Source organism: Buteo buteo, chromosome 9, assembly GCF_964188355.1.
Source record: "Buteo buteo chromosome 9, bButBut1.hap1.1, whole genome shotgun sequence".
Taxonomy (NCBI): Eukaryota; Metazoa; Chordata; class Aves; order Accipitriformes; family Accipitridae; genus Buteo; species Buteo buteo.
The window spans coordinates 35,497,980-35,513,014 of NC_134179.1; the positions used below are offsets into that span (position 1 = coordinate 35,497,980).

Genomic DNA, 15,035 nt, shown 5'->3' on the forward strand with positions numbered 1-15,035 from the left:
CTGGGGAGCAGAGACACAGGCATTGAGTAAGCCCCATTCAAAGCAAATGCTGCACAGGAGCAAGGGAACCAAGATATGCTCCAATTTGCATTTCAGTGTAAAGTGTTAGTATCACATTTACATTTGTCATACAGACATTATCAAAGAGAGCCAATAAACTATGTTGAAGTTCTGAAATGTTTCTTGGGCTGCTTTGCTTTCAAAGACAGGATTTCTGGTCTTTGTTTTGGAATTGGTACTTCTATTGATACACAACCTGCAAACAAAACTTCAGGTGTTTGTGCTCATGTGACAAATGAATGAGCAATCTCCAGGGATTCACCAAGTCAGGTGGCAGCTTAAGAATCTGCTCTGATAAAAATACAAGTCAGTTACAGATGATTGTTCAGGTTTGAGCACTGGTTGGAGCAATATTCCCCAGCATCAACCGCCTGGTATTCAGAAGCACTCCTAAGGGAATCCTGGATGAGCCTAAAAACCACAAATGCTCCCATCCAGCTGACCAGACTGAGAGCACCCCTCTGCCACCCAGGCTGAATAAAATCATCCAGAAGAGGAGCAACTCTGACATAACTCCCCTTCTGACCCCGAGAAACTCTCTTCACAGCTGGAGACCTCCTCAGCTTTTGCTTCTGCTATGGAGGTAACACTTTCCCTGCTGAGCAACAAGGGAACACATGGAATAAAAAATGATTGGTGGGTGGTCTAAATATAGAGTTCTTCTCTGTTTCTCCCATACTTTTACCTCTAACCTCCCCCAAACACTAACACCCTCACACCTCCTGCTCCAGCAGAAAAGAATCTCTCCTAAACATTTGACAAGGCAGACCCACACAAACCCGCAGCTTTGCTTTCTTCCTGGGAATAAGATAATAAAGAGAGAAAAAGAAAGAATCGTCTACGAGTAATTTCAAGGAGTGGTATAGTTCTCTCGGGTGGTGTCACAGTCACTACAAGTGCAGGTTTAAGTAGTTTCCATGTATTTAAAAGTCAGTCACAAGAGTGCTGCTTTTTCAGTTTGGAAACCCTCTAGTTACAGTAGCAAGGAAGTAAAGTCAACACAGTGACTAGCATCGTCAGCTCTGAGGAATGACATGATGAAGAAAAACCTCATGCTATGCCTGAGGGAGAGCAGTACTTTCAGCAACTAAAAATCAACATAGTCACTATGTACACATAGCTGAAAATATTCTAAAAAACTTAAGAGAAACCTTAATTTAGAAGCACTATCCCAAGTCAAAACCTGTAACAAAACAATCAGATTTTTCAATCATCAGCCCTAGAATCTACCACTGTTATATGCTGTTCTCACAAGACTCTTCCATACAGTTTTGCTTTCCAATTCGACCTTGAAATAAGGTACACCAAGAAAGCAAAAGTTGAAGGCAAACAGCGACATCAACACACTGACATCCTATCAGATCTCTGCCTTGTTATTTCCCTATGAAGGCTTTCATCACTCTTGCGCAAGTTAGAAAAGTGAACTGCAGTCAAAGAACAGGGCAAAATACATGAACTCGGAAATGCTACACTCGTTTCACTGGCGACTGAGATTTGAGAGGTTAATTTACTTCTCTCATATTTGCTCCAGTATTCTCTTCCCTGCCCATCTTCTACTTGTAGCTCAGTGATGTGGCTCTGCAGCATTGCATGTACCAGCAGAGTAACACAAACACTGCAAACATTATTGCTGCCCAGTGGGATGCACACGCCGTATCTACGCAGAAGTGAAAAGATGAGTAGGTATTCAGAAGAGCCGGTATTCCCACTTTTTTGAGCATTCACTGCACAATCACTGTCTCTGTATTACTGCCTTGGAACTCACAGCTGGCCAGGGTAAAGAGCTTGAAGGTCCTTTTTTTAGCCATCAATTTCTCCCAAATTATGATCAACCCCAGGAAAGGCCAAGCAACTGAATTGTTCTTGCTAGAACTCCACAGCTGCTAAGTTATTATCTTATAAGCATGTTTTCATCTTTCTCTCATGTTAACTTATTTGTGAGTAGGGCTCATAATAGCCCGAGTTTGACAGCTCTTGCCTTAAACTGCTTGTGTGGTGGGGCCAGTCTCTGCAAGCCCCACATTGAACTGCTTGGTTCCTCTGATTCAAGCTCTGCCTGTGGGCTTTCACAGAGCTCATTTACCTGTTTGACTCAACTGTTTAGCAGGTTGGTGGTAGGATAAGTGGAGATGAAAACTAAATCTCACATTTTCCCCTCTATCTCAATCTTTCAAACTCCTGTACCTGAATTCCAGGCTCAACTCATTTTTCTGGCCTTTGGAAAATTCATATGAAGGCTTAACATTGTTCTGTTCTATTAAAAGAACACTTTCCTTTAATCAACAAGCAAGCAGTTGCAATTAAAAGCTCTAGAAATTCTTCTCTACCTAATTCATTTTAATGTGGAATTTTATTCACGTTAATAAATGTGGTAGTACCTACTGCCAAAACGACATCACAAAGATTTTAACAGTGACTACACTTGGACAGTCAGTGAGCTTGGCACTGGTAGGGTCAAAAAATTGTAAAATGTATTCCTTGATTAATATGTGTTTTAAAACATTTCCTAATTGAATAGCAGCAATAAAAAAAAATTTTACTACCAATATGGATTAAGACATTTAAGATGCAAGTTCTATCAAATTATTCATTTCAGTGGTAAAAACAAAAACAACAACAAATCCCTTATTTCTCCTCACAGTAACAGTAGACTCACAGAATTACTTCATTGACATTGCTATCTATTTACAATAAGGAAAGATTCAACATACTTTCTGGAAAATTTAGTAGAGATTGGCAAGTCACAACTGTGCAGCTCTGGAGAGAGAAGACCAAGTAGTTAAGCCTGCATGATGAGCAAGTACACCAAGTTTTTACATTTGTGCTCAGGGGTCCTCTACAGAAACAAATAGAGATTTCACTTCAAGGCTGTGGTCATATTTCTCAGGCCTTTTAGAAGACAGCAGCTATGCCCCATTCATGTCTTGACATTTTCATTAATTACCTGATGTTAGCTGACTTTGCCTTCAGGTCATTCCAGCGATGGTTCATGTCATCAAGCCGGTGCTGGAGCAGGGCAGCTTCCTCAGAATTTCCCAAGGCTTTCACCATCTTCTGTCTGTTTCCATCAATGCTTTTAAAGATGTCATTGTGGGCATCGATCTCGGCCTGGATGTCCTGAAATATCAGCAAGAAAAGTCCAAACATCTTAGTTCTCTAAATAAAGGAAGGGAGAGCTTATTCTCATTAGTACTCCTAAGCACTAGGACAGAGCACATCGTCCGACTTTCTTAAATGACTCTGAAAAGAGATATAGAGGGGAAAACCTGCAACCCTATTAATATCATTATAAAAGGTCTAACTTTCTTAAGTGTGAGAAAAGGAGTTTGAAAGTCATCCTTGACTGTGAAACAGAACTTAGAACTATAAAAACTAAGTTCTCTGCACACTTTTGTAGCACTGAAGGTAACTAGTTGTCTACTGTGCTACCACAAATTTCACACAGTGCAGCATTTGCAAATGCAGTAGAAATAGTTTCCTGCTCACAAATTACATAGATTCAGCCTTAGTTATGTTTTCTCCTTTCTTTCTGAAATAAAACATTGCAGAAGCCTTACACAGCCTAGCGAAATTCGAACTCTATGTAGTGCTTTAGGTCATATGCAATGAAAGCTTTTAACTAAAACCTATGTCCTTAAACTGCAGCTAAATGACTACAGCTACCACAAGACCATTTTTACAATTCAACTGCTGTACACCATTGCCTGCGATATATGGAGAGGTAGACATAAAACAGCAGGATGTATTATAATCTGAATTTCATAGTAAATACTGAAAAGAAAAAGCAGTGCTTGTGATTTCAATTCAGCTTACTCATTTCTCCTCCCCTTAGAAATTAAACATATTTTATTCTCTGATCTACCATCTGCCTCAAGAAACACATTACAGATGTTTTCTTCATCTAACTGAGCACAGTATTATTTTTAAAACATATTATAAGAGCAAACAAAACTTCCTGCATCGCCACCGCTGCTTTCTAGCATCCATACATCTATGTATACCCTAGTAGAGCAATGTAAATATGTGGAGAGCCAGGAGGTATACTGGCTGTCTCAATAGGATTAATCAGTGGAGATTGTGACAGGAACTTGATGCAGATGTAAATAAACTTCTTTTGCAAAGGAAGACATTCAGGAACTGAAATCCTTTAGAGGTTTTTATTCTTCCAGACAACTCCTCTGTAATCTCCATCTGTTCACAGGAGGAGGAAAGGAGGGGGCTCTCGTACCTCCCCACCCTTAAGATGCAGCCCTATGTCTTAGAATGGCAGCTTGCACATCTACCAATGATAGTTGGAAACAGTGGAAAAGTAGCTATGAATCTGAGACAGCATGAAAGCTTTCTTCAGTTAGGGAAGAAAGCAAAAAGAAGGATATAGCTGGAGAAGTGGGGGGAGGAGAGACAGAGAGGGAAAGCGGGGAGGGGGGGGAAGGTGAGAGAGAGGGAGGGAAGCATCAGCGAAGCTCTGGCTCTTCAGCTGAGCTACTATGTGACTTTGGACAACTACCTATTCTTTGCCCTGAGTTTCACTACTTTAAAACAGGTTAAAAGACACTTTTGCTGTCTTTAACAATCTTGATAAAAATCACCATTCTGAAAATAGATACAAGCAACAGCATTTAAAATGAAAAAACGCAATGGCAATCTCTGATGATCAACAAACCCATATAAGACAGCATAGTCATCAGATAAAAAATCAGATGCTTATCTGAAAACATTTGCAGCTCCTATCCCTACGTCTCCAACTTGCAAGTAGATTCAGTGAAACCCAGCTCAAGTCCACACAGCAGGAGGTACAAACATGTACAGCAGCTACAATTTTAATTTCACACTAATCTGTGCTACAAAAGCCTGGTCATGTCAAATCCATTTCTATGCCTCTTTAAAGTTACAAAACAAAACTTCATTGAAAACAAAATGATCTCTCATCTTCCATTCTACAATCACAATATTAATTCTAAAGCTATTGAGAACCTTCATAAAACATTCTAACTCTGATTACATTTGAGAGGACATTTAAGCGTGCACACTTAAAAATGTTTCATTCAAAATGGGTTTCATTCTTGCAGTTGCCAATCATCATGTTACATTGATTAAGGAGCAGTAAATCTGCTGTTAGCATTCTTTAGTCCCATCTGTGATGGCCACATTGTGACAGCTCAGTTCAAAGAATCAACTTTGCCAATTAACTTCTTTTTCTCTTTTCCGATTTCCATTTTCCACGAAAAAAAAGCACTGCCAGCTCATGAATAAACCAGCAGGACTGATATTAAAGTTAATGAATGAGAAAGCATCACAGCCCTCAGGAAAAAAAAAAAAAAAAAAAAAGGGGAGAGAAATCCAAATAACATGTCCCACACCAACGTGCACATGGAAGAAGTGCAGTAGGAAGGTGGGATGTGAAAGATGGCTAATGGCAACAGATGGACACACTAAGTTAGTTATTCCCCAATAATGATATAAAAGATCCTGAAGATTTTTATTCAGGTATTGTCCTCTGTTGGAAGGCTAACAAGGATGATGGGCTCCCATCTTGTCCTAGGATTGCTGTAATTGGTAGCAATTGGTAGTAATCTCCTTTACTCACTGTGTTATCATAATCTTTCAATTCTTATGAGATTTGTAAAGATGTTGTGGTTGCCCTCCCTTAGAATTTCTTATTTCAAAGTGGGAAGAACTCCTCTATCCATTCTGTACACATTCCAATTCATGCTCATCCTGATCTATTATTTCTCTTTCTTGGTCATTGATTCTCCATATTCTTCTCCATTGTCCTCTATGTGGTCAAAAATTTGATAATCCCTGCTCAGATCCCAACTAGGATTAACTCTCAGAGTTAATCCAATTTCAATTTTTCAATACTTTAAAATCAATTATAAACACTTCCGTATTATCACATGGAAGCTCCCATATCCAGAGTCACAGGGGCAGCACACTGGAGGATGCAGGAGAAGAGGGAGAAAAAAAATTCTGCTGCTTTTGTCACATAAAGAGGGGGATGCAACCATGACACACCGTTGTTCTTAGCCCAAGGCAAAGGGGATCTGGGCCAGAATGCTCTCTCCTAGTGCATACAAAACAAAGTAAAGAAAAAAAAGGAGAAAAAAAAAAAAGAGAGAAAAGAAACCTAAAGAAATACAGTGCAAACAGAGAAGGACTCCTTGCCAGAAGAAATTCATAGTTCTTAAACTGTAGTTAATTACATAGCTTTATCAACTTAGTTTTTGGAGGTATTACTATAGAGATGCCATATTTCGCTAAGTTTGCAAATATTTATGTGCACATATCTGTTAAACTGGATTGATAATTTACTGGTATGAGGTCAACAGATTTGTTTACATGCCCAAGTGGCTGCAGGACTAAGGCCTTAAATTGAAAGAAAGCTCTTTGAGGAAAGAATTCAACCTATATATAAATCAAGGTGCAAGTTTCAAAGTTTGGAAGATAGAAAGGAGAAGAAATAACTAGGTTGATATCTACATATCTACTTTGACTTAGCCAGGCTACTAGAAGATTGCCACTTTCCTTAAATTCCTTTTCAGAATTAAGATCAAACTGCTGCCTGTCTTTTCCACTTTAGTCTGGTGATTTCAAAATCGGCTTATTTTCATTCTGAAACTTAGACTTCTTTGCTTCTCTCCCTCTTTACCCCTCTCAAGGTGCAAGATTTACCTGCTGGATTCAATCCTTCATTTTATGCTTGGATCTGATTTTAAAGCCTACTTCTTACTTTAATTTCAATCAAATAAAATACTAAATTATCATATAATGACAACTGAAGAGCATGTGTCTTTAAAGAATGTATAAATATGGTATGTGACACTCAATAATGCTACAGATGGCAATTCCAAAAAGGACCCAAAGACTTAGCTCACTCCAGTTGCCCAACTGGAGTTGGGCAACTGCAACTGTGCAAAGGCAAACTAGAGTGACTTGCCCAGGGTGAAAGAAAATATAGAGCAGATTTGAACAGAACCAAACTTTGTGACTCCAACTCCAAGGTCAACCAGCTATTGAACTTTTTTTCATTTTTTCCTCCTTACAGACTGCAAGGATATTTTAAGCAATGACAATAGCAGACATAATTGTCCTTTGGAAACTATTAATCCTTTATAAAGGCAAAGAAAAAATCCTTTAAAAAGACCAAAAAAAAAAAGCCAAACCAACAGCACTCCCATGACAATGGGCACTCTAGTGCCTTTTTTCTGAATGATGAGTTCAGAGGGTGTCTAACTCACTCTGTAACCCCCTAAGCTGTTAGCATATTCACTTCCACTCATGTTTTTTTCATCTTTTGTTTATATGGTCTTCACTGGTATGCTGCCATTAACACAGGCAAAATATTTTCCTCTTTAAAGGACCTGAACCCTTCTGTTGAAGGTAAAACACAACTGGTGGAAGAAAACTCCACATTTCCACACCAAAATTAAAGTGGAAGAAATGATGCATTTTACAGCATGCAGAATGTTACTCCATTCCATTCTCACCATTAAGAATCCTAGAAGACTTGAGCTTTATGATACAAAGATCTAAACCAGGGAAGTTATTTTATTCTGTAAGGTAAACAAACAGATGTTCCTATAACATTACAGATTCTATTATCAAGATCCCTTAATCAGATTTTTACTGCATATGATATGACACAAAACTCAACTTAGCCTTTTACAAAAAAGGTCAATAGCATTCTATACCAAATGATAACTTCACATGGTTTTTTAAAACAGTTACATGTAACACTTATCAACATTGTACTCCAATTTTGTTCAAACCCACTATACAGCGCAAAATTCTGTATCACACCCCAATTTTTAACTATTTTTATGTTGATTAGGAAACAGAATTCCACTGAATTTTCATAAACATCCGACCACAGAGCAGGGATGGCAAGTTAGGGCTCACAAACTACATGTGGCCTGCAAGAAATGCACATACAGGTCCAATGCTGATGCTGTGCCACAAGACGAGCAGTGTTTTGTGTTGTCACACAGACTGCTATGTAATTTTAACCCCCAGGTACAAGCCAAAGAACAGGCAAACTGTTGTGGCTTTTGAACCACATGAAGAGCTTAAGAGGAGTTAGTAGGGTTGAGGTTGACTCCTCATGAATGAAAAATAGCTTGGGAAACTGCAACAACCCAGCAAAAGTTACCCCTGGGCTATTTTGCCAAGACAGCTTTGTACTTCTTCCACCCAATACAAATCATGTCCATGACTGGAACAGGACAGGAGACTTGGTGCAGATGCAGGGAATTGCAAGTCTCAGAAAAATGACTGCCCATTGCTTTCACTGACAATGTTCAGAAATGCTACACTTGCCTCTTTTAGAGGTCAAGAATAAAGGGGATGACTGCTCACCAAAGTATCTGCAGAAAACTCTTCCAGCTGGAACAGCTGGAACAAAAACATCAGTGCCAACTGAAGGACATAACTGTATGCCACAGACATCAGCCAGGACATCTTTCTTTGAGATCTCACAGCAGGTAGCAATGGAATGGATTTTTAAATTTTTTTTTTTTTTTTTTTAAATAGCAGATTGTTTAGTCTATATTCAACCAGATACATTTTACCTGCTGCTGCCAACTGTCTCTGGGAACACTGCTGTGTCAGATGTTCCCTACAGCTTCTGCTTCACTCAGAGCTTTTCACTTTTTGATTACTCTTAAGGAGGGAGTAAGAATTAGGGCATGATAAAGGCATATGAAAGCGGCCATTGTGAAAGGGAAACAGGACTTTTATTGCTCTCTTCCTTACAAATGCTGGGGGTAGCAAGGAGAGAGGGATGCTGTTGTAAAAAGAGATGGTTAAAAAAGGAAAAGTCTCTGAAGAATCCAGGTACTTATCTCATCCAGGGATTCTCTCCTCTGGTATCAGAGGACAGTCATAACTTTAGAAAAGCTCATCCCATCTCCTGTTTCAGAGGCCTGCAGTGGCCGTTGCTGTTAAGCAATCAGTTTATAATGAATTCACATTCAGAAGAGCAGTACACATGCAAAACCCTTGGGCAGAATTGCCATTATCATAAATCCACCAGTGGCAGAAGTATGTATAAAGACAGACATTAAACCTCTCTAAACTGTCATACATAGACCACACTCGGTATCACTACAGCCACCATGACTACAGTATAAGATCAAAGCAATTCACAAAAGCAATTGGCTTTAGATATGACAGAAATTTAATTATTACTTAAGCTCTCAGATATTTCAGGAAGAAAAAAAAAACTTTTTTGGGGAAAAACCACTTTAGGATATTTTTCACATCTAGTTTTCTAATGTTTGTACTACCAAAAGCCTTGCACCGACACTTCAAGTTTCCAAAAAGCTGTCTAACTTGCACTTAAACCTAATGGATAGTACCTTAACAGGTGACATATGGTGTGGGTAAGGATTCGTTTCATCACAAGAATGATGATGCACTTAGGAAGGCTGAGAACGCCAGCCTGCCTTCAACAACCTCTCTGGCTCCATCGCATGGCATTGACTCATCATCTGAGGGGCATCATAAATCCATTAATACTAATTCCAGCAGTCACATAATTGCGACTGAACAAAGCTAAAGCGGCCCTGCCCACTCCAGTGTAACGCAATTCTGCTTTTGCATAGGAAGGGAGTGCCGTGCAAGCTTCTGCAAATGCCATCTGGCTTCTGCATTACAACCACAGTAACAGCACTCGTAATTCTCTCCTTACAACATATATTAATGAATCCAGAAAGCTAAAAGTAGCTTGCAAGCCAGGATCACTGTCACAATGCTGTTTCTCCTGGCAGCAAACTCCCCAGTTGGGAAGAACAGGATGGGTGTGGGGGGAATCTTAAGAGAGATGAAGCTGGGGATGAGGAGGGGAACTTCCTCAAAAAAAGAAAAAGAAAACTTGGTAAATAAGCACAGATTAGAATTTGTGGTCAAAGTTCACCAACTAAAATGTTAATTTTCTTCTCCAGCAACAAAGCATCATCCTACCTCCTACATCACGTTACAAATTTCAGCAAGCAGACAACAAAGTAACACAGTAAGCTTCAAGCTAAAAAGAGCTGTGAGACCTGTTAAGTTTTGTTTTTGTTGAGAATTGCTACAATCAATTCCTTCAAGATGAAATAAGGCACTGGAATATTCGTAATCACAGGGGAGAGCCTGAAATTTGCAAATGCCAGGGCTTATATCGTTCAAAAAAACATTAGAAACATCAGTTTCAAAACTTCTGTCTCAACTGTGTCATGAAGCACCTCAAAGAGTCCAGCATGTGTCCTAATCTTTACAGGCTACCAGCAGCAATTACAAGAGAAGAGAGAAGCCCAGCTGACAGACGGGGAGCAGGAGAGGAGCAAGTGATCTACATGTCAAGAAATCATGTCACAAATGCTTTCGCTGTTACTATTAACTACTTTTGGAAGAGTCATGCTGGTGCGATACTGAACAGTTATCTGTCTCATTAGCTCCAAAGTTTGCTACTGTAGGAAAGTAAAAACACAAGAGTTTCAAAAACCCAACAAAGCCAAATCAGCTTACAATAGTCTTCTGAGGACCCTGGCTTATTTTGATTTTGAAATTAACCAAAAACATTATACAAACCCATATTAAAAAAAGTAGCTTAATTTTATTTTCTGAGACTTTTAGGTTCATTTAGTAATACCCATTATACTACTGTTCTGGTGACCAGTGTTGGTTTGTATTTAAAAAAAAAAACAACAAAAAAACCCAACAAAACAAAACAAAAAAACCCCACCAACAAAAAAAAAGTTTATAGCTATAGGATAGAAAACCACAGAATCGGGCTTTACAATCTGCTCTCCTGCTTCATGACCACAGTATATATGGGTTTTATCTTAATGTGTAAATAAACTACTATATATTTTGTTACAGACTCTGATCTTGCAGGGTACAGCAAGTTTGTATGGAGAAATGATGTTAAAAAAACCAAAAGACAATATAGTATGCAAAGCCAAGCTAACGATGGTTACAAACATACAACACAGGTTTCACTGGAAGTGCCGACAATTAGATGAAAACAATCTGGTTTTGAACAGTCTCATGTCTCTCGCTAATCAGCGCAATCACTGCAAAGCCAAGCTTCCTGTCTCTCAGCATTACTGGTACCAAATGTCCTGGTAGGAGAAAGAATAACTAGCTTGAATAAAAGAACAGATGAAACGATGGGAAAAGTGGCACATTCATATTGGAAGTAATCCCACTTATAAAAGCCATCATGAGATCTTCCAATTTGACTAAGACAACATTCAACTAAATTTAACAGCAAACTGCAGAGCGCTTCCTTTATGTCAATAGTGAAACAAGGTCACAGGCATCCTGGGAAGTCTCCTTACGCCCTTGACTTAGCAAAGTCCAAACTTTTCTATCATTTCCTTCAGAAAAGAAGGAAAAAGAAAAAAAGAGAAGATGACCACAATCAGAGCACATGCTCTAAAACTAATCTTGTAGGACCTGAAATGGAGAAGAGAAGCAGCATTAGACTTCCATATTTGAGAGCAAACGAGGGTCACATGAGGACCTTACCAGCAACATAGAAAGCCTGTTTAACATCAACCTGCCCTTTTTATTGCGTAGTTTTCAAAGGCACAATAATATGAAACAAAGCTTATCATACCTTTTCAAATGTTGTCAGCAACTCACGTAAGCTGAAATTCAGGCCAATCATCATTAAGCGTCCCCCAAAGCCTACATTTTTCTGGTACGTCCTCCAAGCCGGGCCTATAGCCTTCAGAAGGTTTCTCTCTTTTTCCACCTACACTGTCCCAAAACTCTCCGCGAGCTCCCTCGCGTGCCCCTCTCCCGGGCCGTGCTCCCCCGGGGGCAGTTCAGGCAGCACCATGGTCCCAGCCTCCCTGGCCCCGCTCCCTGCCGCAGGCCGGGTGCCTGAGGGTGAGCCGCTGACGCCGGGTGATGCTCCTTGCAGGGTTAACCCGGCCCCATGGCGCTGGGAGGATCTCCTCGTCTCCGCACCCGGCCAGGACTGCCTCCAGCTCACCTCGGCAATGGCCTGCAGGCTCCAAGCTCTTCGGGCAGGCCAAGAGCTCAACGGTTGGTCTCAATGACCCCGAGCAAGAGAAGCTATACTCCGCTGGCACACGATGGATGCAGAGAGTGGGAAGGGGGAGCAAGTCCTTCCGTGTTGCTCCATTCGAGGGAAAAAAAATCCAAAGACAAAAAAAGAACCAAAAAAATCCCCAGAGAAACTTCTGTTGAAAGCAAGCACCAAAAGCCAGCCTTTCAGAGAAGCCAAGGGGGACGAGGCACACTTCAGCCTAGGAAGCGCGACCGGACAGGAGCCACCTTTCCTCTCCCTGCCTTCCTCATCGCCGGCCACCAGCGGGCTGCTGTTGCAGTAACCAAGCCACCTCCAGCCCGCTTCGCTTTGCCCAGGGGATGCTGCACCGCAGACCAGCCAAGGCCCATTAAAAGAAATTTAAAAAGTCACTTCCTTTGTTTAGGGGAAAGAAAAAAAAAAAAAAAGTCTCCAGCAAAGGATCCTGCTGCAACCTCCAAAGCCTTCGCTGGGGATCTCCTCCTTTGGTCCTCTCTGTTCTGACAGCCGTGCAGTCATCTATCCCCGGCATTTGTTTATTATTGTAATCAGCATCCTCCCTTCCAGCAGCCGTGGTGCCGCTCCGACGCCAAGCACACTCCCCCTTCCTGGAGGCCTCCCCGCTGGAAAACCACCGCCACCCCTAAAGGCTGCAGAAACCCCGGACCAAAACCCCTCGCTCGCCCCTCTTCCTTCCCCTCCAAAGGAAAGGCAGCTATTTAGTCACTGAACAGGTTTTGGAGCCGTAAAAGCAAGGGGTGCTCCGCAAAGCCTACAGGCGCCCGCTGCCGCTGGCTCTCCAGGGCAGACAGATTGTTTTCATATGAGCCTTCGCCCGCCCGCAGGAAACCCGACACCCCAAGGGTGGCTACTAGGAAATCGCTCCATTGCAAACCATTCCCACTGGGAAGCCTGCGTGCATGCGAAGGCCTATTTAAACTCCTATTAATGCTTTCCGTACAACCACGCATTACTCAACCGGCAAAAAGAGCTTTGGTAATAGTTGCCAGCAAGTCAGAAAAAGTATAATTAAAACCAAACCGACAACCCATCGCTCGCAAACCCCTTTATAACTAGTACTCCTATGACCGTGTTGGGAGTCACGTGCTGCTTTTACTTCTTTTTAATTCACCCGACTGCCATTTGAAGTACCAATAAAGTCATCAATGACAAAACGGTCTTAAAAATTATTCTCAGCTAGTGGGTTATACCGATAAAGCCAGTACGGGTCGGGATTTTAAGAATAAACTCTGGAGAAAAATAAATAAATAAATATTGGGAGTAACAGGATTTTTGCTTATTTTATTTGTACTTTGCCACATGTCTGTAGGTTTTATGTGGGCATATTACACAAACTGCTGAAGTGCTTGCAAAATAAACTGAGAAAAGTTTTCCAAATAAAGATGACGGAACTAGACCAGCCTTACTGCATAACTGACAGGTAAGCACAAACTGTCTGAATTTATTCCACTGCTTATGGAAGCAAAAAGCCCAATTATTAATGCAACAGTATCTAAAATCATGTTCAAATACTGCCCCTTTCTAAATTAACCACTTACAGAAGGAAAACAACACATTAGAGTGTGAAAGTAAAACCATCCTGTAAGAGGTTTAACTACAATGTCTATTTGAGAATCTCTCTTTTCTTCTCCTGCAAGACAGACACAAAGTTTGGATCCTGATTCCCATATACACTAAGGCTTCTTTCTGCTGCTCTTGCAGAAAAAACCCTTGCAAAACAGGAAGAAAACAGCATTTAAATCCACTTCAGAGGTGCTAGTGCATACAAAATGAAAATGGGTGTCAGGCTGGATTATAATGAGGCTTCACAACTCCAGGACTGTATCCAAATAGACAACATTAATTTTATGTTTATTCTCAGTCTTCATACTTAGATAACTTGTTTCCCGATTTTCTGCTGTCATCAAAAAAGCATACATTCTAGATCTTTCAATACTATTCGATGCAAATGTAAATGCCCTCTGAGGCGGATAATTACCATTTTGCAGAATTCTGTAAAAGGTAATAAAATATATACATATACACACAGTGTTGTACTAATGTTCCCAGTAAAACGGCTTTGAAAATTGTAGTGAATTACAACTTTTTCAGTGGCCCTTTCACATGAAAGCACACTGCAGTATTTGAGAAATTCTGCATTTGTAGAAGAAAAATAAAATACAGTGACTGAAATAAGCTCTACGTTGACATGTATTTAATATAGCCTGTACATGTAAACACAGTAGTTCTGTAGACATGACAACGTTGGATCATAAGTTCCAGAAATACAACATAACAGTAAGACAGCTTTATATTACTTATTACTACTAAAATTTTCCTGATCAGTTTTGTCATAATTTTCCATAAAAATGACATACATCCATTGTTGGCAACGAAAATGGAATTTTATAATGAAAACTACAGGTCACACAGAGATTAAATATTTGAATGCTAGAGTCCAAAGAAATTCACATTCTGACAGCCTAAGCCCTCATGCGAATACATGATCTTCAGCTTAAAACGAGCAGAACACCAACAGTCCTGTAACAAAGCCTCCTTCCAAAATACTCTTGCAGATACTGAGCTCCACAAATGGGAATTTAAGATACTGGAGAGCCATGTATTGCTGATGCATTTAAGGCACTGCTGCAGAGGATTGTGTGCAATGGAGCTTCTTGTTACATTTTGATATTAGAGAAGTTCAGTGCATTTTCTCACACGTCTAAATAAAATAAAACTGGAAAAAAAAAAAATATAACCAGCTAACAGCACTTTATAGCCATTGGTAACGTTACTAGTGGCAGCCTCCAAACTGCAAGGACCATCAACGGAAAAGCACTTTTATCACATTTAGAAAAAGGAAGGTCAGCACAGCAGCCTGTGACACAGAGAACTACAAACACATTTGCTAGCAACTGTTTTTAGGAGTTGGGTT

General features: G+C 40.3%; 1 protein-coding gene across 6 annotated transcripts in view; it reads right to left on the reverse strand.

The window, feature by feature from the left end:
* The window catches only part of UTRN (utrophin), a 389,395-nt gene that overhangs the window by 134,567 nt on the left and 239,793 nt on the right, over positions 1 to 15,035 (reverse strand). For all 6 annotated transcript variants that reach the window (XM_075036045.1, XM_075036046.1, XM_075036047.1 and 3 more), the window contains one exon: positions 3,005 to 3,177. In XM_075036045.1, coding sequence (XP_074892146.1) covers positions 3,005 to 3,177 — 173 coding nt within the window. The remainder of the gene's footprint in view (positions 1 to 3,004; positions 3,178 to 15,035) is intronic.